Source organism: Limanda limanda, chromosome 9, assembly GCF_963576545.1.
Source record: "Limanda limanda chromosome 9, fLimLim1.1, whole genome shotgun sequence".
Taxonomy (NCBI): domain Eukaryota; kingdom Metazoa; phylum Chordata; class Actinopteri; order Pleuronectiformes; family Pleuronectidae; genus Limanda; species Limanda limanda.
The window spans coordinates 13,337,550-13,365,231 of NC_083644.1; the positions used below are offsets into that span (position 1 = coordinate 13,337,550).

Genomic DNA, 27,682 nt, shown 5'->3' on the forward strand with positions numbered 1-27,682 from the left:
CACAGTTTTGTTTGTCTTAAGAACAAATGGCTTCCACTGCCTCCTCTTAGAAACACACCAACAATGCATCTGACCGCACATTTTTTTAAGACCAACACGTTCAGATGAACAGCTGTGGATGCTAGATGGGAAAATAACGACTGCGTCAGTCTGACATGTCACCTGGCACCGCTTCGCATCAGTTGTCAGATTATGTAAGAATAACAAGCCTTTTTCATGTAGATTAAAGGAAACATGATTAATCAATATTGAAAAAATATCAGTTAAAGCATCTTTTTTACATATTTACAGAGAATAAAGCCCTGAGTGGCATTTGGTTATGTACCTGAGTAAAGTAACGACCTACAAGGCATCTGTATTTATCATTGACAAGTTGATACGGTTTTGTAACAAATGGTTATAGGATCTCAGCAGGCAGCAGCGTGTACTTAAACAACGGCACACTCTCCCTCTGCCAGACTCGAATTATTTCCAGCCCAGCGGTGCTCAGCGGGGAATCTATTTATATACAACTTTTCAGGGTGGTAATGGCGGTTTGGGATAGAAGATATGTGGATAGATTTTGAAGAGACGGGGAACAAACAGAGTGAACAATCAAGCAAAGCTGAACTCAACATACTGTTCAGAAAACCATAGAGATCCGACACTGACGAAGCAATATATCACATCACAGGAGCCGGAATAAAAACAACCAATGCTTCAGGAGTGGAAATGCTGCCGCTCTGCGCTGCCAGTCTCCTCTGAAAGTGAACTGGATTCTTATATAATGTCACTTTCTTATTCTGCCACATGGCACCTTTGTATCTGGTAACTACGATGTTATAAAAACTTGAAACTCAAGGCTCTGTGGATAATGAGCTTTCCTTTCTCTTCTCACTCTGTTGTGGTGGCAACAATGGAGTCCAAGAGTCTTGGCAAAGATATTAGTGGCTTCACAAACAACAGCATAGAAAAATAACATGTTTGAAAAAGAAAATGACGGATCCATAAACAAGCACTGGATCCGTCTCAAAAGCAGACAATTTAAAATGCCAAGAGTGCACAGAGATGGAGACATAAGACAAAGGGGTCTAGTTCTGCGCAAGACACATGGGGTCTTGTTCTGCGCAAGACACATGGCCGGGGATTGAACCAGTGAAAAAGCTGTTTTATTTGGTGCACAGTTTATTTTTAAACTTGATACCACTGGTGTTAAAGAGGATGTGCAGTACAGAGTATATCAGCTGTGATCACATGGTGTAGTGCAAGTTAGATGCCAAAAATAATAAGCTATATAAGCAGTTTTGATCTAAAAAAGAAAGTACAACACATTTAATTTGAATGCAACTTAAACAGTGGTAATTGGCGTTGATATTACTTTAATCCAAGAGGTGTAAGTTATGACAGATGCAGAGAGATCACATCGGCTTTCTGAATAAGTCTGTCTCCTGCTCAAAAAAGCTTCCAAACCAGTACCTCTTCTTCTTTCAAAATACATTACATCTTCCTTAAAAATGTTAAAATGGAGTTTGCTTAAATTAGTTTTTTGAAGATGGCAGAGAAATTGTTTTTCATACCAGCCTCCTGTTTGTCTCAACAAAGACAGCTATACTGCAGCGAGAGATAAAACCGTTCAGAAATAGAGTAATCTCATTGGACCTCATTCACCTACTGTTCTTAAGAAGAAAATTCTTCTTAAAACCCACTTATGAGATTCTGACATTAACCAATGTTTACTTATCTGGGATTTGTTCTTATGTAAAAATGCAATGTACTGAAATTGTTTCAATTCTACAGTTGTATAATACAATTTAAATTATTATAATATTGTATGCTTTATTTTCCTTAAAAAAGACACACAAGTTTAACTGCACATTTTAATTTTGTTGTAAACCATAGAGGAGAACACACACACAATATTTGGTCTATACTATAAAAGAGAACACTTTTTGAACAAGTTGAAGAGGAGAATATTCAGTGGCAAATGTAGTCACCCATCTGTAGGTTTTACACACTGGTGTTTATATATGAAATGTTTCACATGTTCCACTGTTTTACTTATGCAGCTTCTAGTTAAAACGTTACGTCCACAGGTAGCTTATTAATTCTGAAAACCAAGTTTATTTCTGTTCTGAGACGAGAGTTGGCTCAGGAGACGCAGTTGCACCACAGCGGGACCTGAACCGGAATATCATTGAAAACATTTTGTGTGAAGCTAGCCCAGCATGTCCGGTCCAGATAGGTCCTGTCAGGCTCAGGCCGAGTATCCACAGATGCTCAGCTGAGGATTAAACTGCAGTGCTGAGTTTCCAAGGATGCGCTGCTCCAGCTCAGTTAACTCTGTGCACCTTCCTTTTCTGTGTTTGAAAATGTATTTTTCAAATGAGAGATCAAACAATTGTATTATATAAGTTATTCACCTTCTCCAGATAAAGCTTTCCCTGAATGGGTAACCGTATCCCATGTACTGTTTTTTGTGGTATTTGATATCCACTTCTGACTACAAATTATAGAACTTTTTTTTACGGTTTGAATCCGGGGCTGCGCCGTCTTTAAATATCAATCAATCAATTCTGTCTTCTTAAATGCTATTTTCAGTTACTGTGAGTTCTGTGTGTGCACAAGGCTCTGCAGTCTCATGCCCTTATATGGTGAGTATGAATATGCCTCTTTTCACAATTTTTTCTATCTGCTTAAAAAGGACAATCAAGTCTGCAGGACATATCAAAATAATATGTTACTATTTTGTTTGTTTATTGTATTACACATGTTGTGATTGTGAACAAGCTCTACATCAGGGTAAAACTGTAAGTTACTATATGTGCCATGGTGACATAGATGTTTTACAAAAAAGGCTCTAGGAGATTTGGACTCTCTTCGTCGCAGACTTTGTCAATTACTAGAATATTTCATGCACGAAAAAGGTACAAAACATAATCTGGACACTTTTAAATGAAGTAGTTATATTAACCGGTTTATTAGGCCTAATTTAAGCATCAGGTGCTGCTATTTCTTTTGACTGTAAGGTTACTGATAATGACTAAATAAGGGATGTTTTGTTTGCAGTTGGTCAAACTGTACCCCCCTCATGACAGATTCAGTTTTGACACATTAGATGATAACTGTGTAATAACTGTGCTTTCCCCTTTTAAACACAGAATCCTAACTTCACATAAGAACCCTTGCAATGTACCTGACTGTGTGTTTCTTATTGCATAACTGCTTCACAGAAAAGAACAGGATGTTTACAAATGTGTCCATCGTGTCCATTGTACATGAAAGAGCTAAAATCAGTTATATTGATTTTAATGAATGTCGACAACACAGTTTTTACGGAGTTTTAAACCATTAGTGATTGAACTACTGTGCTTGTTTATGGCAGACGCTGATCAACGCTAGAAATCACCGCCCATACACATCAAGGCTATGTCTGCTCTTTTTGCCTTCTCTTGTGAAGTACTTTTTATGTCTGTGCTTGAAAAGTGCTTTACAAACACATTTTGTTCATTTATAGATTTCTAAAGGGAAAGAAACCCCTGCAGACCATCACAGCACTGGCCGTGGTGCCCTGTGTTGACAGGGTTGACCTTTGCACTGCCTTTAATGCACAGCTCCATTGTAATTCATTGTAATAGGGAATAATGATACCCAGTATGCGGATATCCACTGTGTGCACTTAAGTCTTTTACTAGGGCAAGGAAATCAAAAGCACTGAACCATGAGGCCAAGTATGCTTGATGATTCCAATTCCATTCACCAAATGGCAGGATCAGAAGCTGTGGTTTCCACAGAAAGGCACGGTGACCTTTTCACCTCTTGGGAGATGACCGGTCCCTTACTTGCCACTGGGGGAGTAAAAACTGCTGACAACGGGAAAAAACCTCAGAGAGAGCCACATGAGAGGTATCCCTCTCCCAGGATGGACAGAAGTGCAATATATGCTGCATGTAGCTGCATAAATAAGAACATGTCTTATAGAAATGGAGGGAGCAGTAATGAAAATTGAAATGAAAGAGTTATTGCAGGTCAAGGTAGAATATGTGAGCAGGCATAGTGTATATCAAGCAGTCTTGTTGTAATCGTAGTCCATGATCAGCGATCACTATCCACCTCCACGATCCACTATTAGGGTCCACGGTCAGCTGCCTCCATGATCCACTATCACGATCTCTGATTCACAATGCATCGCCATGGTCAAAGATCCACCATCACAATCCACGGGGTGGTTGTGTAAGAATCACAGGATGAGAATGGAGGCTTTCCACATTACTTCTCTGCCTCTATTTTTGTACTCAGTTGGACCTTGGGGTGATGTCTCCACCTGCTCAGATGACCCCTATTGGGAAATGTAAGAGCAAAGGATAATTTTCTTGGCTTAAGTCTGCGGTGCGCACGCAGAACTCTTTTCAAGTGGAAAGTAGCTCATCAGATTTTGAGCTCTGTTTGATACAGTCCAATTATCTAAATCAGTTAATGCATAATTAACTGGATTAAAGCACTCTTTATTATTTTGTGTATTAAGATTGATAGAGCATTCATCTTTTATACGGGCTATAAAAACATACAATACACAAGGTTTCTTACTTTCATCTATACTTATTTTTAAGATGAATAACATCCTTTCCTTGTAGTTGAATGAACACTTGTTAGTATTAAATACTTGATGCTGATACTATTGATTTAATTTCTCACAGACACTGGGATCTATTGAGACTCACATCTGCACTAAATCTAGACCTTGTTTTATCAAGGCAGCTGGTCTGGTGCCCCCCCCCCGCCCCAAAGCTTTCATGATAAGATAGCAGGTACAAAATCAGTCACCTCTGCTTGGTTGACCACATTGACACAAAAAGCAACGGACTGATTTTTTGTTGCCTCTGGCTAAGTGGTGTGAAAATGAGGACCCTGCATTTGATTCGATAATGACTCCAAACTGTCATCGTGATCTCTTTATCACTGAACAATGAGGCACAGATAAAACAAGCAGCGAAGAACCAGGATAAGGGCACAAATGTGGATCATTCACAGCAGGAATGATGTCTCATGTCAGTGAAGGGCTATTCACCATCTTGTTCCATGTTCTACAATTAAGTGTAATCCAGTTAAAAGACTAGTACAATGAAGCTGCCTCTGTCTTAATAGTGGGAAACAGCAGTTAGTAAGACATACAACAAGTTAAGATACACCTTCCTTTTTTCACGTTTCCCCAAAGCAGATATAAGACAGCTTCTTTATTTAATGCCTCCAGTAAGTCCGGCCAATAAGCCTGCATGTTCCATCAGAATAAGAACTGGAATTTCTAAAAAGATCACAGCCAACGTTATCTGAATATTTTTCCACTGCTGTTAAATGTTCACATGTCTCCTATGGAAAGAAAAGCCCCGGTTTCTTGCAAATTTCCAATAAATCTAAATGTAAGTTACAATTGTGACAAACCTGTGTGAGTATTAATGACTCCCACATTCAACAGTACCCTATAGTGATATCCACAGGTGGCATGGAGGCTTCTAATTAAACTGATGGAGCAAAATGTTGTACTCTGCAGGAGCACACAAATGTACACGTAAATTGTAGACCGCTGTGCTCATGATAAAAATCAACTTTCGAATGGTATTTCTCTGATACGCAAAAATCAAGCCACATAGAGTTGTCAAAATGCAATAGGATGAGGTTGAAACGTCCTTCAGAAGACGAGAAATGTCTGTACACCAACTTTAGGTAACCCTGACCGCACACACCCTTCGTCAGACTGGGCTCGAATCACAACTTACCTGGGAGACCTTTCTCGTCTCAGGGTTTCCGTCACTTCTATCCAGCACCTAGTGTTAATCAAGTTTGGATGTGTGTGTTTTTGTATTCAGTTTTTTCCCCTGACTGCTGCTGGCCTCATCAACAAGGCCTGGGACCCTATCACTGGACTGCACTGAGGTCCCTGCCTGGGACTGTGACACTTTGACACTTCCTGTGGCAAATAACGGACTAACTGTACTTTGCACCATCCAGGCTCTAGTGTTTCCCCACAACGTATTGCACAATCCCTACCAAGGTGCTAATAGTATAATCTATATATTACATTTTGTTTCTTATTTTTATATTTGTACTTGCACAAATACACCACAGCAAATTCCTTGTATGTGTAAACCTGTTTGGCAATAAAACCTGATTCTGATTTCCAGATAAAACATTGAATATATCATTTTTGCAAAGCCATGATGATGACACCAACACATTGTGCTCCTACGTTCCACATCCCTGTTTCTGACAATCGTCTTTTGTTTGTTTTTGAGGCAGTGCAGAAGCATCTTCCTGCCCCCTGAAGGTTGTAACTTTACTAATAACCACAAAATCAACACATTTGTTAATGGAACATGACTGAACCTGTTTAAACAGTAATTGTCCCTCTGAACTGCTGCAAATAACTAATAATAACACATTTCTTCAAGGATGATGGAAGAGACAATCTGTGCAGTCAGTTTAAGGTGGTTAATTATTAACCATTGCAATGTGTGACTGTTTAGCAGAACATTATGAGCCAAAATATACTTCTGCAACAAACATGTCTTGCATCGATGTCGAGTTCAAGTCAGTGAAGCAGAGCGCATTATACAACGAGGGCCTGACCTCCCGCTGAGCCATTTTGATTTTGAATGGAGGGAAAATTGCTGATATGCCTTACTCTCAAATTTTTGTGTCTGTGCTGCCAAATCAATTTTCACACAGACGCCAAATTCTGCTGCTAAGCTGAAATGGAGACGCCAAAGATGGTCCCAATTGGACAAAGCGATGATTAGATAAACTGTGTGAGGATGCGATGCAAAAAATTTAGCAAAACCAAGAACTGCAGCCAAATACATAGAAAATACCACAGCGTTGAGGCAAAGGGGCCACAGGGGAAACAAAGTTTACTGGCCAGTGAAAAGTTCAGAGTTTAGGCTAAATGTCGGCTTAAATTTGGATCAATATGGTGGCAGAGGGAATATTGTTTTGACCCCCGAATGTGTTTCTAGAAATGTGTATTTTATTGATTCCTTCCTGCCATTTTAGAGGAAGTTTAGTTGGTGACTAGGCCAGCACTGTAATACAAATACTGACTCACAACGGATTTCATTTGTGATTTTATTCTTATCAGCAGGGATAATACTGTTTTGTTCATATATTCTTCTAAATGCACTAAATGTGGGAGGGGTTTCAAAGCAGTCTCCAATTTTAACAAATAGCTACAACCCCTCTGAGACTAATGGGGGAATTTCCATTAAAAAAATTAAATTAGTCTGCAGTCTTTCTTGATAAATGAAAGACAATATATTTTGTTCATGCAGGATCTAGTTGCATCATCCCGCCCAGACGGCAAATGGTATTCCTATCGATTGCAGCCGGAAGGGGGCTTTGCAAAGGTCAGAGAGGCCATTAAACAAGAATTGCATCCTTGATTTATACTTTGAAGAACATTATATATCGAGTGCTAAACCTTGACATTACAGTCAACAGAAACTGACATCGCACTAGGTATCCTGAATATGAACAATAAAGGGATGGGTGTCTTTGGGGAGAGAATAACCTGAGCATTGTTGTAAGCAATGTGAAAACACCGGGGGACCTCACACAAGTGCGTGCTGAGATATATTTATGAAAGTGACGGAGGATCATCTCACCTGAGGGAGATGTCACTCCAAGCAAATTAAAGAAATCATAGCAAGGTTAATTTCACATTCAGTGCCAACGCCGGCTAAGTGCCGTCGCAGTACGCAATTTCCCACATTGTGTAGGGGAGCAGTGAGTACACTTCCTCCAGGGCTGCAACACACAGATAGGGCAGGCATCGCAGAAGAATCCATTATATCATAGAGAAGCATTTTCTACATCAATTTATTCTTTTAACTCTTGAAAATGGAGAACAACCCACGCGGCCACATTGTGCGCCGCTGCCTCCTGGCCCCAACTCAAGGTGTGGGCCAGAGCTAGGGGTAGAATCACACTGTGTGCAGGGATGATCTCAAAAATAGGGTGTTAGTCTGCCTTGATACATAACACCTGCTCTGCTCCCGCAATGTCAATCTGAGGCAGCGAAAAAATCCAGTGAGTGGAACTGGGCCAAAGGAGCCTGAAGTCATTGTCTGATGCATGTACTGCCACCTCTGTGACGCACGGTATTACCTCACTGTTACTTTCTGTTCTGAAAATCAGGAGGGAGCAGGGTTAATAGATTTATGTTACTGTGATTTAAAAAAATTGCTGCAGCAGAGTAATTAGCTAAGCTTGGCTAAGGGAAATGTGTGATCAGCACCTTTTGATTTGTTTTGGGAATCAGGATTGATGCATAAAGCCATTTGTTGTTTCCAGTGAAAAACCATAAGCCAATATTTGTGAGAGATGTATTTTCCAAAGAAGTTGAAGATGAGGACCGAGGTTGATGAGATTCACATTACGCAGGTAGTGGGAGAGGAATTTCTCCATCCCAGAGGATTTAAGTTAAAATAAAATGAAATACTTCTTCACTTTTTACCATTCAATGAGAGCATACTGTGTTCACCAACTGAACAAAGAGTTGACTCTATACCACAGCTCAGCTCAGTTGTGATAAATGTTTAATTAACTGACTTGGCCACCAGAGTGTGGGGAATTGAATCAATCTGCCGAGCTTGGCCAATGCATGAATGCTTGAATACATGAAAGACACTGCAGTAAGTATGCGAATATAGGAACAGACAAAAATAGAGTCTTTAACCATTTTTCATTTACTTTGTGTGTTCAGAATGATTGGCTTTGACACGATTTGATGAAATGAAATGTGAATGGAAGAAAAACACACATGGGTAAATCTCATAGCTACAAGGTGTGAAGAAAGCGGCGAGAACAAAAATCGGACTTCAATGTTGTACTTTTAAAAGCATGCAGGACCAACTTCAGCCAGAATAACACTGTATAAATAAAAAGCTAGTTGCAATCCTTGGATATTTTAGGTCCAAGTTCATTATTTGACTTTTGAAGAACCTCCTTGAGAACAAGGATGAATGTTAAAGTGTTTTATAAAGTCGCCGCCTGGAGAGAAATCGTCTACGGCTGCCAATTGCCATTACATTTGTGTAATGTGGCAGTAACTCAATATCACATTTGAGTTAAAAAAGGTCCACTATCCATCATGCTACAGACACTCCAATAAAGCATGTGCCCATCGAGCACCTCTTTAGTAAGCAATTCTCAACTCAATAGCTGAATGGGGCCGTGTTCGACACGACTCCTGCGGTTGATATCTAAAATTTGAAATCTGAAATGAGCCAAACTCCTTATCTTTCAGCTCCCATCGTGTGTAAAGCGTACTTGTGTGTCGGGTTTACAGAAAACTGGGAGAAAAGGAACCCCGGCACCGAATGAGAGATTCCAGCTGAAGAGAATGCCAATAAACTTGCTTAGCATCTCTTAAAGAGCTTCCAAAATGCAGTGCGACATGGCACAAACAACTCAAGGTTTGTACCAGTGACATAAAGTCGGGCTTGAATTATTCATTGCACTGCTCACATAGGAACTGACTGAGCTACTGTATTCATGCAGTAGCTGTTTTCACTTTAAGACCATGCAAGTTCTGTTGGATCCAGCTTTGAAAAAGCTCCAGTACAATGTACATATTGTAGTGAGATGTTGCTGGAGAGGATGCTGCTGCCTGTTTCCTCGGGGTGTGTTTTAGGGAAGATATGCACTCAAATGAAAAGGCAAAAAGAAAACTTACAGTGTGTCGTTGATAAATGTACAGTGGCTGCTTGTAAAGAGAGAGAAGAATGTGTCCCAGCTGAGTCCCATCACCGGAAACAATCAAATATCTGCTCTCGGATTCTAGTCAGCCTTTTCAAAGGTCACACTTCTATCGCATGGATTCAAATCTCAACGGAAAAAAGCTTATCAAAGCAATTTTGCCTAGCCATTCAGCCATCCAGCCGTCCAGTCAACCAAACCAAACTGGAACACACTATGTTAAAGGATATTTCACCCCCCCTCCCCTCCTCTCTCTCTATCTGTGACCTACAAAAGAGTGGTGAGGAAAGAGTCCTATGTGGGCAGTAACGTCAAAGGCAGACGTGTCACCAGAGCTATCTTAATCCTTAGGAGTAAAGTCACTAGGCATGTCAAGAGTTGAGTTAATAACGACAGAGTGGGTTCTGGGAGTGTAACCATCCCACTCCGTCTAATGGCTTTCTTCGATTCAATTCAGCTTTTATTTAAACTAGTTAATTCTGAACATTTTTATTGACATCAAAAGCCTGGCTGAGAAGCTGCAGGGTCAGAATGATTGCACTACAATGTTTCCCATTAGTTGTTTTCAACTGGTGACTCAGCTGCAGGACTGGAACAGTCGGGGGTAAAATCCTGGCTCAAGGGCACATTGACAGTGGTTGATAAGGGGAAGGAGAGCATGAAACATTCACTTTGCATATACAGATCTCACCAGCTGATAAGGGGAGTATGGTTTTATTGTCTTAAGAGCTGATATTGTGCAGCTATCCCCCCCAAAACTTTTGAAAACTTTATGGCTAACCAGATTTTTTTTTATAGAACTAAACAAAACAAAATATTCTTTAAACCCATTAAGCCACAGACATACTTTGGCCCTATTCCTTCTCTTAGTAGCCTGTCAACAAAGAGGATCCGTCTGTTACAAGCATTTGCTTCACTTTACATAGCTCTCTAATTGGAGAATATGCATTGACTTTACATGCATACACGCTAAGCCAAATTATAGCCTCGATAAACAGCTTATGGCCACACTTCACTGGATGCACAAATTGTATTATTAGCTGGCAGTTTGCTGGTTGGCAGGATGGAGAGAGGAGGAAAAATGCAAACACAAAACATTCAGAGTGGGAATAGGAACTTGACAGTCATTCAGGGCAATTTATCATTCTGTCAAACTTCACTTGACTGCCGCAGCAGAACTATCTACAGTGTGAAAAAAACCCACCCCCAAAATGGCTGAGTGTTGACAAGAGTAAGGCAAGTAAATGAAAGTTGCCATGTAGCCAGCTTTGTCACTTCACAGCCATTTCACCTGCTTGGCCTCCTGTCAATGAAAGTGATTACGCCAACCAAATACAGAAAGACGAAATCCCACTGCCTGAAGAGTTTAACAGATCATGATTAATTTCTGTTTAAGAACTGGGGTTCACGGTTTAATTAATTTAAGATTCTGTACAATTTTAAAAGTATATTATCATGCAAAATGAAAGATGCAACTTAATTAACCTATTTGTCTGATAAATTGCCTACAAATTGCCATATCCTTTTAATAAATCATTAACAAAGTCACTGATACTTGTATATTGAGCAGTGGCCAATGGCCAGCAGAGCTCACTAGAGTGATATTTAAGAAAATACATGCAAGTTAAGGGGAAAAAAGGGAAAAATTCTCCACAGCACCTAGCAGCATCTCCTAGCAGCATCTCAAATAAAATTGAGACAAACAGATACACACCAGCACATTTTCCAATTTCACAAGAAGCAATAAAAATAATGTTTGATAGTTTCCTTTGGAGATTTAATTTGTGCTCAACTTGCAAAATTGCATTTCTTAATGGCAGTTATGTATTTTCAAATTGCACAAATTGTCAGTTCCAGTTTATGTCTATTTCTTCACACATTTTTTGAAGAAACATTTACTGACTGCCAAGTAAAAACCAAACTAATCTTGGTTGAAATAACAATCTCCAGGCATTTTAGTTGGCAGGAAACACAGGCAAAACAAATCACTACACACAGATAATATATTTGTCTACAACAACAGTTCTTTTTAAAAGTTACCTAAAAAGATCATCGTTATAATGATTTGAATGACCTGTTGGTGTTTTTAGACCCTGTAATTTGCTATTGGTTGTTAATGGTAATCCAGGTACTACACCTCATAAAATTTGCCATAATTTGGGTCATTTATTAATAGAATTCACTTTTGGGGTTAGGTTTTTCTTTTCTTCTTTTCTTTTATTGGTCAAATCGGTCTGACTGGCTGTATTTCTACCTGAGATAAATACTTCCATGTGCTGTGATTGCATGTTCATGTATGACTGTTCTGCATATCCAACACATTTAATGGAATTCCGTCAATAGGTAATTAGCCTATTACAACCTTTCGGTTGTACCCCGTCCTTTGGACAAATCACCACACACTACAAAAGCCAACTCAAAAGATCCCAATTTCAAATGGCTTCTTTTCTGATGTACTGGGAGACAGTCTGTGATTACATTTAGTCCCGGGCCCTTTCATTTGACCAGCATATCATTTCTTCCCTGGCACACTTCAAAGTGTGGACACTTCAAAGTAGAATGAGTGACTGCCATTTGGACTCTGCGGATGGCCCTTTTGATCATCTTCTGAAAACTCCCCCAATGCAATCAGGGCAAGCTCGCCAGAGAGGAGGATTTGACAGCCATAAGATAAATGCAGTCACCCTCACAGCTATCAGATAAGCACAGCAGGCTCTAATCCATTAATATGAAAATGAGGGAGGACTAGAAGTGGCTGGGTGGGTGTTGTGCAGCAACAGTTAAATGCTTTGGAATGACTTTTCAAAGGAAGGAATCAGGAATTAAAGCACCTAATGGTGTATGTGTGCCCAAACTAACCAAACAGCTAAATAAATCATAATGATAACAGTCAAGGTATTCTTCGATAATCAAATTAATTAACTACAAACTGCCAAAGCAAATTGAAGAGCTCCCTGTAGGGATGATAGCCACAATTTTTGTTCTATAACTGGTCAATACTCGTCAACACATCTGATTTAGTGGCAGACAGATGACAGGCTTTTTAATGTGGGATTGAGCAGCCTATGTATAAACCTGAACTGTGGGTTACGTATATTAATGTGCTCGATAGATTTAGAAAGTAGCTGTTTATTAAAAACTAACAATATGATACAGCCACATTTCATGCAATTACTTCATTGTAAACCTTGCTCCAGTTATACCTTAAGGCTCTGGCTAAGGTTTACTGGAAGGACATGTGATATACAGGCGAGTAAACAGGTTTTTCCCTTATCTCACCACTGTATCTCTGCTTCTATTTTTGCAGCGGAGGAGAGACTGGTGGTCGTATTCATAACTGATAATACAGAGAAAAAATAAATCAGCTTCTGCTACAGCCTTTAAATACATGGAGGTAAACAGCCATGCCACTGCAAGACCCCACTGGCAATTTACTCAGGTCTTACCCCCTCCATATTCCTCTATGTTCACTTGAATACATTATTACGCCAACCCCCCACAGCCCTGGATATATCCAACCACATCCATCTCTCGCTGCCTCCCTTCCCCCCGTCCATCCCTTCATCTCCAACATAACTAACAGTACACTCTCCTTCTCATTCTAATACCTATTGATCCCCTCCGTGGCTCCTCACTTCCTCTCTCAATTCATCCATCCATCCATCCGTCTGTCAGTCTATTTATTCATCCACCCATTCATTAGCATAAGTATAAGGAAGGTGAAGTGAACTCACCTAATGGGGTTATATGTCTCCAGGAAAGGGTTGGTTCAGGTTTCCCACTGGCTGTGCAGATGAGCGACACGTTGCTGCCCTCGTTTACCGTGATGTCGGACGAAATGTCGTATATTTTGGGAGGAACTAGAAGGGAAGAGAAAAATAATACAGAAACAGGATTAACATATTTGCAACATCCTGTTCTTTTATCGGTATCATCTGTATGTAATATTACATAAGTGGAAAGGAAGGTAAAATGGATGTCTGACAATGAGAAAACATATTGAACCAGCACGTTAGTAAAAATATTCATACTTAGGTTGCTGTGTGTATAACCAGAAAAGGGATTATTTTTAACAGTCCGACAGTAAAATACTGGTTAGGCTAACAAGCCAACTAGTGAACAAACTTACCAGCACTCCCTGCTCCAACCCTGTGTCGAATACGTGTTTCATTCATACCAATTCATCACATGGAAAATATATTTAACAACAGATATGTCCAATAATATGAGGAAAAATTAAATCAATTCAACAAAACCAGAGCGATATATATTCCTGACACTATGGCTAATGTGGCTTCCTGGTAGATATTACTAAGTTAGTCATCCGCATACAAGTGAAGCATTTATCAGGCACATAACTTCTTCAACAACTCTCGACACAAACAACTTCATCGTGTCCAAGGCTCTACAAATAAAATCACCCATGCAGAAAATCTCATCAGAATTGAAGGACATTTCACTCAAAAGAGTTGCTCTTAAATCTCCATTAAATGAGCAATAAAACATGAAATGAACTTCATCTTCTATCTCCCCGAAATCGCATTGCAAACAAAGCGAGTTCTCCTCAGGGAGACCTGCAGTAAACTTGTCTGTCGCTACAACTTATCGTGATATATACAAACGTTATTGTGCACACGCAGATCTTTGGCATTTGGTTCAATTGAGCTTTACACTACAGTGGTTTTTCATTGCCCAATATGCTTCTCATTTAGGTTTGTACCACATATCCACAAATCACCCTTCCTCGCACATAAAGAACAATTTGCACTGAGCTTAATGAATACTACACTGTAATCTGTTTTCGCTCAAGTAAAGATTTCACTTAACGAACAGAGGGGTGTCTTTGCAAGATGCCCCAATTAAAGATTGTTCAAGTGAGCTACTCTATAATGAAATGTGCAACACATCACCTGATAATGAAAGCCCTGAATACCAAAATCATAAAGTAAAACACGATACACACAAGACCATACAGTTCTTAATAAAACCCTAATATTGAAGGTAAAATCTATCACGAGCAGTGATCACGCTGTTGACCACAGCTATGTTTAATACTTCCCGACAGACCTTGGTACTGTGAGTCAGTCTCGCCCACAAACGCCTCAATTGACCCAGTTATTCAACAAACATTGATTTATAAGAACAAAACCAGACCTTTACAAATCACTCAACAAGAACTGAGATGTGGGCTGTGACTCATAGGGATGGAGCCCGGCAACACTTCAGGTGGATTGGAAGCTGGGTCTCGCAAATACAAAGCAATTCCTTTATTTTTGCAAAAGAAAAGTAAAGTTATTTTTTCGATGAGGGCATTTCATCAACAGTCCCTGCTGGACATCACTTACAATCATAATTTGCAAGTTTCTGGCCACTTAAATCCTCTTGGAGCTTTGATGTTAAAAGCTGCGGTACTTAGGCTGCTGAAAACCCACAGACACACAAGCAGCCACCCACAAAGGCAGTTAAACACATTTAAATAAGTGCACGTCCAGTCATATAAGCGCACACGGACACACGGACACACACACACACACATACACTTAAACACAGGATACACACACAGGCTTATGAGACACTATATTAATCGGTAAGATTTGAATCTCTGAGGGAGCTATTCTGCAGTGGACTGTGTTATACAGTAATGGCTTCTCAGTCGTCGGGGGCTTCCAACTTTTCCCCCTTTGATCCCTCCTGATGCCGGGTGAAAAAACGAACAAAAGAAAAGTTGATTCAACAATTTCCAGAGTTCCACTTTGGATCCACTCAAACACTTTCTGGAGTCACGTGGCCTCTTTTGTCTTTGAGCTCTGTCCAGTTCAGCTGCAGCCACTCTCACTTGCTTTGACCAACAACACAGATGATGTATGGTGAAGGGTCAGCATAAATACTGAAAACATCTACCATATGTTTAGCACTGATTAATTACCTCCGGTTTGTTTGTCTGTTACTTAACAGCAATAAATAAAAACTGCAAAACAGATTACCACAGAACTTAGTGGACGGATGTTGAATCGGCAAGGGCCAGTTCACACTTAAAATGAACTACTTCACGTTCATAGCTCATTTTTTATTGGGATGATTTAGGTGAGAGACTTACGATCATGTGTTCAGTTAATAATCGATGGTGTCGGATCATGTCTGCCTGTCATTCCGGTCACGTTGAACACTGAGTCCTGCTGTGAGCCTCACGTCTCGTGTTGTACTGAGCACAACACGTTGACAAGTTATTTTTCATTCTGTTTAAATGCAGCCTCTTAAACTCTGGAGCGAATCAATCAAACACTAAGTTACCTCATGCTGTACAGTTACAAATAGGGTTAGAAACCTGTAAATACCACCAATGTGAAGCCTATTATATTATTGGGCCTGGGTGGAGGTATGCACTCTAATATCGTATAACATATAATCACTGTTATGTATTAAGTGAATTCTCTGGCTCTAATTTTATAGTAAGAGCAAACAGCCTATAGGCAAATACAGGGTAATGCAACATTGAAAGCATCCACACTCACATAACTGGAACCCTCAAACAATTCAAGTAAAAAACGTCTATGATTCAGTTATGGCACCGTTCCAGTATATAGTCACCCGGCGTTACACTGGCCCAGTATGATGGCAGGGAGTGGCCCGAAAAGCCTCTCAGCACTGGAACTTTCTGTTTTCCGGGGGCATAGCCATTCTTTCCGATAAACAGATCTGGATCTAAATGAGATGAAAGTGGTGGACCCTCACTGGCAGAGGACCGGGGGTGATGTTGAATCTAGGTTATTGCTTGTCAGACTCTGTGTTTACTTGCTGTAGGACCCCACTGTTGACACATCTCCTCGGTGTCTGATAGCAAAAAATTGAAAATGTTGGGGTTGTCTGCTGATCCTATCTCTCCTTGGCAGGGACTGAGAGGTTTTCAAAGGTTCACATGAAGAGTCTTCAGTTTTTTTCAGCACAAGGCTACTGTGACTCAGTTACTTCACTGCATAACACTGCTCCGTCTGAGAATAACTTGCGCGTCCGGCAAACAGAATCAAAGATCAATGCGTCCAATACAGTCAAACTTTTATCATCAGAGGAAATGGGATGTCTGTGAAGAACAGCAGTGTATTCACGAGACAATGACCCAGGCTTTTGTTATATGACTTTAAAAACTATATTCAATATGTGCATGACAACATTTTGCACTTATTAGAATCCAGTTTCATAAATATCCCGTAATCTAGACAGAGTATCTGGCCCCTTTCCTGCACTGTTCAGCTGCCATCTGCCTTGCTTTACTTTAACTTTGCCTCAAATAAATGCAGGTTGTCTCATATTCAAAGACCAGACCATGAGCTGTTAATTCATCACAACATATATTATTTTGGAATGGATTATTTAATTGGGGTTATTTGTTACTGTGTAGCCTGTTTTGCTCGGCTACTGAGAGTTGTTTTAGATCATCAGCAGGGTTTTTGAAGGCTGGTTTAACATCCTCGGCTGCCACAGAGGACAAAATTGTGAAAATGAGATCTTAGCGTCTTGCATGGCAGCCCGCTCTCATGCACACCCGAACTACAGGTGCTCAGAAAGGGCCGGTACAGAGACTGACAGGGCCGGCAAAAAAATAGAAAATGTAATGGTTCACTGATCCGCGGATGCAAGGGATTCACCATGATTTGTCCCGATCGAAGTCCCACCGGTGAGTCTGACTATGAGCAAGGTACGAAATGTGTTAAACAGCCAAGCATTACAGCAGATAATGAGCTCAATAATATAGTTGGAAAACCTTTCAAGAAAAATATATATGAGAGTGTACAAAGGTCCAAATCACTACAGTAACTGTTGAGTAGTATAAATACTGTCATGACAATGTTCCAGAATTGTGTGAAAATGCACAGCTTGAAAAAATATGATTCTGCCATCTGTTGCTCCCAATTAAAAAACTAAAATAAAATAAATAAAGCATCCTAAACAAGTTGAGGTGTTAGTAATGTTGCTAGGTTACAGTGCAGATACATTGCAAGCTGCTGAGGGGCCATAGGATGGACACTTGATATCGAGGCCAGAGGAGGATTCACATTGAGCAAACTCAAAGCCATTTGAAATATCAGAACATCGCATTACAAAAGATACAAAAGTTCAAGTGTTAAGTTTATATCTACTTATATATCTCTTGATGTTAAAACCTCTTACCATTAATTTCTGTGTGAATTATAATTGTTCACAGCATAAATATGTATTTAATGTGTATGTGTCAGTGATGGTGTGAAGAGCATTGGGTTATTTAGTGAACAAGGACACAATCTTCTGGCACAAACATAACTAAATGTATTAACACTATTTCACACAAATATGCAAACAAAATTGCATACCTAAATACAGCATTCAACCTTTAGTCACACTGGCTCTGCTGATATTTTTTTATTTCTTGAATGTTATATTTAACTGAATTAGAAAAAAAATCACCAGGTTTTATTAGCACTCAAATTCTACTACGCATGTTTGAGGCAGTATATTTGAGTGTCAGTAGCAGAATAAGCCTGTTGTCAGTCTTCAACTGCCCCAAGTGCCATTTAAAAATTTTTTTTTTTACTTTACTGGAATTGTAATTTGACGACATACTTTCAGACTGACACACAGAAAAACAATGTTACACAGACCCAAATATAAAGAGGCTATTTGTTCCACAGCTTGGTCAAAGAATCTCATGGTGTCTGGGTATTGATGTGTCCAATGAGATTCAGAAGAATTCCTCTTACTTCTTTACCCCGTTTTCAGACAGGAACAGAAGTCTGGACATTTTTCAGAAATGTTCCTGAGGGGATGTCGGGAAAATGTGAGCCCATGTGAGACTACAGCATAAAAACGTCTGGAAAATTCACAGGGCATGTTGATGACGTCTCTAACATGCGGCAGGCGTGAAAAGGAAGTGCCACTCAGAACTTGGAAAGACAAGTGAAAAGGGCAGACTCTAGTGTTGATGTGCTGTGAACAAAGACACACTGCTTTCCCTCTATGTGCCACGTCCTGCCTCCTACATAATCTACCTAGGCGTCACCTGTCACCTTCCCATTGTTGTGAATGTCTGACACAGAGAATCTCCTGCTGCGTTCTTCCAATGTGAAAAACAAAACACATTGCCCCAATTTTCTGGCGTTCATGTATGAAAACAGCTTATGTAAGGTTGAGTATTATGCTAAACAGAACCACCCGCACACACACTGCTTGTTGTTTTCTTTACGTGCTAATTCATTAAGGATGCCGTGATTGTCATGTTGGCCCATTCCTCTCTAATTTCCCATTCTCCAGCCCCGCGGGCGGTGCTGAGACTGAGCTGCCTCAGCTGATACGGGCGGCGTCATCTCCCTCCTGTCGGACACCTCGGGTGAATAACTAAGCCACTAATGACGCCACCTTGAATTACGGAAAAGCTTACAGCTGTGCTATGTAAATGCAAGGGGAGTTTCTACAGGAGCTGCGAGGAGGGAAGCACGCAATTCCATGAATTCTGACAGGCCTCTGCAGGATGACTTGTGCTACCAAATTGCAGAACCTTGTTACTGGCTAAACCTGCTTCTATCTAGTTTCCAATTAGAGTGCAGAGGGGTAGCCTGGGCCACTGGTAATGGACGCCAGCTTAGGGAGGTAGAGAAGTCAGGGAGAGCTGAGGGGGAAGGGAGGGAGGGAGAGAGAGAAAAAAAGAATCAACCCATCTCATCTTTTGTAATTCCAATCCTTCATTTGTCCATCATCAAAATCCTCCAGTCCAAACACAACACACTGTTGTGGTCTTGTTAAACCCCAGATGCGTACTGATCTGAGGAAAGATTGTCTTTAATCAACGACGTGTAGCAGTTGGAAATTGGATCAGGGCAGATTTGATGGAAACGGTGGATAAATCCTGAAGAGATCTTTGAATAACCACTTGCATTTCTAAAATCACTCCAAAGCGTTTCCAAACTGCAGGTTGTTAAGAGATGATATTGGTACAGATGGATTATAATATTCCTGTGAAATACACCTGTGTGTGTAGGGCCCGAAAATAATTTTAATGAGACAATGGCCACACAGCAATTCCAAAATGTGTTCTATCCCCTTTCCTCACTGCAGGCAGCAAAGAAGAACCAACTTCCAGTCAGTTAATTAGGTGTCAGACACGGAAGCAAAACCTAAACAGTGACAGGTTATGTTACTCAAAGGGATTACCTCCACTTGTGGTGTCATAAAGCAGGCAGAGGTAATTTGTAGTGCTTAGCTGTGGAAAAAAAGTTCATCCAAGTAGAGAAATGTGACATAATTGGAAACTCCTTTTCTTGGTTGTTACAAAAACACATATCTTTAGCGGCTGGAGAAATCTTGGCCGTCCAATTCGGCGATGTGAGTTTCCTTCAGTGAAGATGGGTGACTTTCTCTGTCACACAACCGTTTCATGGCCCTCAGGCTAAACAAGTTGACTTAATAGAGTCCTGTACAAAAATCTTCAAAAACACATGCAATAGAAGGGAAAAAGGATGACCTTTCGGATATAAAATGTGTTCCAGCGACGCCGACAGCGCTGTGTGTGTTGGTGTCTACGTGTGTGCTCACGAGTTTCACCTCCAATATCAACCGCTGCTCTCATATAACATTATTAAACATATCAATCCCAATCATTTCAAACAGAAGAACACACACAGCCATGCGCCAATAATAAAAAGCAATAAAAATGTTCAGAGAAAAAGATGTGTTTTCTTTTCCTTTCCATATATTTGAGCCCAGGAGCAATAGAGGAGATGGACTAAGTGCTGGAATGACACGGCCAAGACATAAAACCTCATCAGCCCTTATTGCTTGTCTGTTTTTGGCATCTCCTCATATTCTTGAAATCTCCTTGTGGCTAAGATGTTGGGTGGGTTTAAAAAATGAACTGAGATGTGAACAGTTGGAGCAGACGCCGACCTGCTAAAGACACAAATAGATTCCCAGCAAGTGCACATTAGCTGATGAACATTATTCCATAATGGTATCATTACATATGATGAATCCTGTGATTTAGCTTATTAATGCAGTGCAGGAACTCGCCTCGGGGTACAATGGTTGTGTGGGCACAGTACAGTATAATGTTTTTGAGATAAAATGTGCAGTAAAACAAGTGCAAATTGTTTCCTTTAACATGGGATTCCTCTGGAGTACCTCTTTTCTGTAGGTGTGACCTAGTTGTTATTTTGGCTGCGTGTCTCAATGAGCACCTACACCTCACTGTATCACTGTAAATGCACCTGGCATACACTTTAACTGTACAATCTATTCCCATTACTTCAGCTGTAACCCTGCAGCGACGCTCCTCTCTCAGTTCAGTTCAGTGGCCCAATTTCTTGCTTCAAGGCAGCATTCCTGTGTCTGATGGAAACAGAAATGACCCCAATACTGTGGTAACAATAATAATTTGCTGGCGAGGTGATGATAGCTTTGGACAAAAGAGAAAACATTGGACAATTTTGCCTAGAGCCTTTAAAATGTCCGGGCAATGTACAGTTTTTGCTGCAGTCACATTGGGAAATAGTTTTCATTGTGTCCAAGTGCTTGAGTATTTGCTGTAACATCTTATATTGTCAAGAAATACAGCATGAAAACCTGAAAGTATGTATGTTCAGACTTAATTTAGTGCAGTATGTCCACTGAATGAATCTGTAGAACTCATTTTCTATATATAATTACACTAGGTGAGTTCAGTAGACTGATAAACAATAAAAAATAATAAAATATTTCACTGGTAGAAATGCTGGAAACAACCTTTGCTTCTGGCAGAAATCAAATGGAAACGATGAGCACAGTTTTTGTTCAACTTGTAATTAGGCGCTGGTTTATGATGATATTCCTGTCATGACCTAATGGTGCAAAAATAACATGCTTTAGCAAATGTCACAACTGATACATATGATGAGTAACTGCCAATGAGGGTAACGACGCAGAAAGCGCGATTATGGAGAGCTTGTTACCAATTTCATGCACTTGTGGGGAATTTGTGAATTAAGGGAAATCAATTGATTAAAATGAACTTTTCGAAATACCTTGTGAGAGGCAATTAATCTTCAATGAGAGCGCAGCACTGGGCATGCAATTCAAAGATAAGCTATCACCCACTTATTGAAATAGTTTCTAATTTATTCATGCTAATCAGTGTCTTTCAGCCTCGGCATCTTGCTTATGATACAACACAATTCCTCAGCACGGGCCACTCTGCTTTCAGTCTCAAGGAGGATCGCCGCTTTTTCAATTAGCTGCGTTGCTACAGAGTCTCTTTGATAAGAGAGGCCTGGAGCATGGAGCTCATTTCAAATAGTTTATTGTCCAAATGAAACACTGAAACTGTCAGAGGGCAAGCTGCTTTCTAACAACGAAAATATCGGCCGGTGACCAGACGACGGTTGCTATGGGAGATCCTCAGTGCATCTCAGCTCATGTCAGGAAAGAGAGTGTCTCTCTCTCTTTCCCATTCCCTGTGTGTTTGTGTGTATGTTTGTGTGTTTGTGTGTGTGTGTATGTGTGTGTGTGTGTGTGTGTGTGTGTGTGTGTGTGTGTGTGTGTGTGTGTGTGTGTGTGTGTGTGAAATGGATGATCTGATGTGAGGACACAAAGCTCTGTCTCCATCTGTCGTTGGTCCTTGATGCAGTGTTAAAAGGTCAAAGTTCAAACTTTAGAGCCCGGATCGTGATTAATGGGGAGAGAGCATTTGGCAGCGAGCACACACTCACTACACACAGTCAAAGGACAGAAGCTCAGCGTGGATCTGCCCTATACTGAATGCTCACGCATTAGTTTGCAGTGATATTTATGTATGTGTGGGAGTTCAAACAGGCTCAAGTCTTTTAATGTCAGGTTCAAGTGTTATTAATCAAAATTCAAGGTCAAAACATAAAATCCCAAACTCCCTTGATGAATTTAATCATAGTCCAACTCAGTCGAAAAAAGCCTTTAGCAGAGTCAATCTCATACATTACATCTCTAAAATGATAATCCATATAAATATTAACCCGCCTCTGCATTTTCATAAATGCAATTTTATTGAAAATCCACAGTTGCTGTTGGGAAATCAAATCTGTGTGGAAATGTGGAAAGGCTTTTCGGGAACAGAAACTGTCAATGATCATACTTGTCAAATTGCCCTTGATAGTTACGATGAGTTTCTTTGAAAATATTCTGGAGGACGAATTATCATCTGAGCAATGTGAAATCCCCTCTTTGTTCGTCCACATGACTTTGGAATATTGACATTTATCTCTGATCCGGTCATCTGGTAGAAAAGCAGATGGATTTTCAGGGAGCGGCGATCTGTCTGGAAACAAAGACGTTTAACGTAACGAGGGTCTCAACACATTCAGGATTTTTTCTGCCACACTCTCTCTTCCTCCGTCTCTTTCTGTACAGATTTTTTTTCTCTCCCAGTGGTGAGTCATATAAGTCCATTTTAACTAGCTCTGGCTGACAAACAATTCAAGGTTCAAGTGCTGAAGAGGATTAATGATAACTCCCACAGTGTGTGTTTGCATGTGAAAGTGAATGTGTGTGGTATTTGCCTCTCTGTGCGCACACAAAAACCCTGGAGGTGTGCGCAAGCAGCAGGGGCTGTTGTCCATGTGTGACAGCTGCCACATTCATTCTGTGACGGTGGCCACTATTGACTGGTTTGCTTCACGATCCGCCCCGTGGGCTGCTGGGAGAGGTTTGGGACCAAACAACACGTTGGTGATGCGGGGCGACTCGTGGCCTCAGAGGGCTTCGGAAAGGCCAAAGTCATGAATATTCAATAAATTGCTCATTATTGAAAACCCTGAACTTGTACTTTGCAGAATACAGATGTCAATTGCTGCTGTTTTGTTTACACCAGAGTTGTTTAAATAACGACGCTCATGAAAAACACCAGTGACTCTGATTCTAGTTAATAAGACAGTCTTCCTACTCCAATTTGCCTTTTTAAGTTTTTGATAATACATCCCCTGGACGCCTCTTTAAGTCTGTTAATAATGATGACCGCTGGATTCCCTGGTACGGCTAAGAGTCCAGGAAGCAGACTCTTTAATTGAACTTTGGGCACCAGATGAATTTGCAGGGATCAGACAGGCGGGCGGCACCCCACTGCTTGTGGTCAGTCTGCATTCAGGGTGATGTATGCAACAGTGCTGTAGGGCCGGGGAGCGCAGCCTGTGATATTTATCTGCCCAATTAAGGCCAGTGTATCTCTGAGAAGTCTGGCAATGCCTCACCCCCCAGCAAATCTGTTTCACAGCCATCCCGCTGTTGATGAAGGTTGTATTGTATGATAAATATTGCCTAGAGAACCGGCCGTGCTTGGATCCACACAGAAGTGAGAGAGCCAATGTCTCTATTGTGATTTACACCTCTGACAACCAACTGTTTAACACCACCAAAAGCCATGGGCTAACACCAGTGGTTGATGAGTATTCAGAATTTAGATCGTTCACACACTCAGCTTGTCTGTCTCATCCTTCAGGAGCTTGCCAGAGTCGCCTACGTGTTCGGAATTCAACTGAAATCATTTTACAGAGTAAACACAGCTTATTCGGTTTTCTTTTACATCAGCCTTTTGAGAGAAAGCTGGTGTTCAGCTGACCTGAACGTTACCAAAAGTACCACAGAGACAATTTTATTAATATAGTTAAAAACTGTGAGAGGTTGTAGATGATTGATACTTACAGGTATAAATTAAGGGTGGACCTCATTTTGAATCTGTCATGACATTGAATCTAGATGACTATCACTTTTACTTTTAATAATCAACAATTATTTTCATTATTCATTAATAATCTCCTTGATGATCAATATCCATCACAGTTTCCTTTTGTGTCATAGACAGTCCTGGCAGTAATAACAAAGAAAAAACGTTCAGAAGCACTATGTTCAGATTTCCTGTAAAAAATAGATTTTTCTTGATTCAAGTACTGGTTGTAGACTAGATATTTCGGTTGAAGAAGGAAGAGCAAGCGCAGTGAATATTCCATTAGTCTGGCTTCAAACCTCTGGATTGTCGGACAAACCAGCTTTGATTTAATCAGTTCAAATACACCCACTGTTTGGCTCAATAACAGCAATTTTCCTGCTGGGAAAAACAACGACCTGGCCATTTGAAGCTTCGTAACTAGAGACAAGAACATGCTTGCTCCAGAGAAATAGTGATTTAAGACCCAGTTGTACACCAAAAAAAAAAAGTAGAAAGATAACACGGCTTGAATTGGCACGTTTCTGCAATCATCTGAAAACAGCTAACATGTGCAATATGTGACTGGAAAATGAAAGCGAAATCAAAACTGCAATTCAGTTTGATCAGGTTGATGTTCGTAATTATACAAATAACACAAATAACAGAGATTTACATTCTGCTGATCTCACCAAGACAGAAGGTGTACATGAAGGAAATGGGGAATTTGAAATAAAGGTGATCAGCTTCAAAAGCAAATTAATACAGGCAAAGGGGGGAATTGATGCAATACCTGGTTCTCTCTTCATATAAGGCTAATACAGAGAAAATACATATGTGTCAATATTAAGGTTTTACAGCATTAAGATTTATTTAGTTATCCAAATTGTTAGTAGAAAGCAGTGCATGCTGACACCTTAAGATGCATAAATATTAAAGACTGTTATTCACAGTCTTTAATAATAAATAATCACTATTATCTAGATTTTGATTTTCTGAGTGTGTCATTCTTGAACAACTTACGATGTTTCACTAAATAATGTGGCAACTTTGAGCAGCATCAGAGGTTAATTTGTTCAGTCCCTTATTCTAGAGCTTTTCACAAATACAGACGTGTAGAAAATATTTTGGAAAAGGATAATTAAAGTGGTATAGCATCCAAGAAAAATCTCATTGAGTAAGTCAACATTTTCTGCTTTGGAAGACACACATTACCATAATCTGAGGCTGGTTTTGATATACAATTGTAAACATGCATTTCAAAACACAAAGAATAGAAAACATGAAGTTTGTTATTCACTGCGAATGAAGTAGGTCCAGAATCATCAAGCTGAGAGAAATCAAGCTTTCCATGAGATTAGGAGAAAAACTTTTGACAATTTTGGGTGTGCTGGTTAAAGCAAGTGAGGCAGAATAAATGGGGAAAGTAAGAATATGAATTCAACCTTTATGTTGAGCTTTTCTTTCAACCAATGAAGAACATCTAGTGTCTAGATATAAAATGCCTAAGTTACTCTCCACCTATGTTGTAGCTATTCCCTCTCCAGAGAAGAGACGTGAGAGCTGATTGTCTGACCTTTGTCCTTACTCATTTTAATTAACCATAGCTAATATCAGCTATTTCTGTGATGAGGAGTCACATTACTGCACACACAACCACCTTCGCACACCGGTGTGTGCGTAAGAGGACTCACATATATTAGGCTGGATATGCATACATAATGGAGTGCAGAAAAAAATGTAAGATTCACAAACTCACAGCCACACACACGCAAACACATGCACACTCACTCACACGCACACACACACACACACACACACACACACACACACACACACACACACACACACACACACACACACACGTGACAATGATTAGTTGCTAACTAAATGTCAGGGGCCATAATGGCAAATCTGTTCCTTTAGACACACTCATATTCTCTCACACCCTCTTCCTTCAATATCAATGGATAATTTGTGTGAATTCATTGTTATTCCAACAGTAGCAGCTTCACTGGTGCAGTCACAGCTTCTTTACTTTACTAACTTCAGTTATATCACACAACAATTATAAAGCTTACTGTGCTATTTTTATCTCCCCTTATGAATATTCATATTTAGGCTGAAAACGAACAAATTAAACAATATTACAATAAAATTTCACTCAAAAAAGTATTTGGTTTCTTACTTCAGGATAGTTTAAGATAGTAATCTTGTACAATATGTACAGTGACTGCAATCACAAAGTGACACTGAGAGTTTATTTACATAAGAAAAAAACTGCAAGGTGTTTTCATTGCTTTAAACCAAGCCACAGATGGGATTGTGGATGCGAACCCTGCTCTCAGTGTGACATTCATGTGCTTTGTATGCCCACTGTGCACCCACACTACCTCCTGCTGCCGAAATGTAGTGCTTTCTATTTATTAAACATAATCCAGACATAAATTATGTTTCCTGCAAAACATATTGTTTCAGCTTAGTTGTGTATCAATCTAATTACTGGGAGACAAAAAATGATGAGATCCTTTTTCCGTTGAGCATTTCAGTCTTTAGTAACACTTCTATTCAATTACATTTTTGAGTGAAAAGGCTGTATTTTCTAATTACTTTCCAAACAAATCATTAAATCAGTTTACACTCCCAGATGCAGTGCTACTTATTAAACATATGCAACAGTATATATAGTGTTTAGAATAAGCTCCACGTCAACCAGCTATAACATTAGAATACTGCTAATGTGTTTGCAGCAATATTACAATAATATGTAATCATTCAACAATCTGAAAGGCGTACTTCTACATTTAGTACTTTAATTACACATGGCTGATAATACATTTACTTCAGTGATCTTGTGAATGTGGTACTTTTGCTGAGTGCTATTGCTGATGGTGTTTGAGTGAAAGAGTTTATTGCTTCTTCCAACGCTCCTTACATGTGAATCAAAATCAACCAGGATGGTCGGCCAGTCACTGCAAGAGCACTTAGAATGCATGAACTGCAGATGTGTTACATAAGAATAGAAGAAAGTGCTGCGTAAAACTCAGATAAAAAGCTACGTCTGTGTAAATAAATAAAGTCGTCTGTGAGCGTGTGGCCTCATATTGCTTAAATGTCTGCGCAGTAACAATGATTTCAATTGTTCATTTATATAACACTAATAGGCTATTATAGAAAACTGCCAGGCTAATAAGAGTACACATTTTCCTCGCAAGGTGATTTACTACAGCTACTGACAAAATGTCCTCAATGTAATAAAGTGAACCAGACATTTAACTGTTCAATCCA

The 27,682-nt window shown here is 39.9% G+C and overlaps 1 protein-coding gene across 2 annotated transcripts in view; it reads right to left on the reverse strand.

The window, feature by feature from the left end:
* The window catches only part of negr1 (neuronal growth regulator 1), a 126,460-nt gene that overhangs the window by 53,702 nt on the left and 45,076 nt on the right, over positions 1 to 27,682 (reverse strand). For both annotated transcript variants that reach the window (XM_061077894.1, XM_061077893.1), the window contains exon 3: positions 13,461 to 13,586. In XM_061077894.1, coding sequence (XP_060933877.1) covers positions 13,461 to 13,586 — 126 coding nt within the window. The remainder of the gene's footprint in view (positions 1 to 13,460; positions 13,587 to 27,682) is intronic.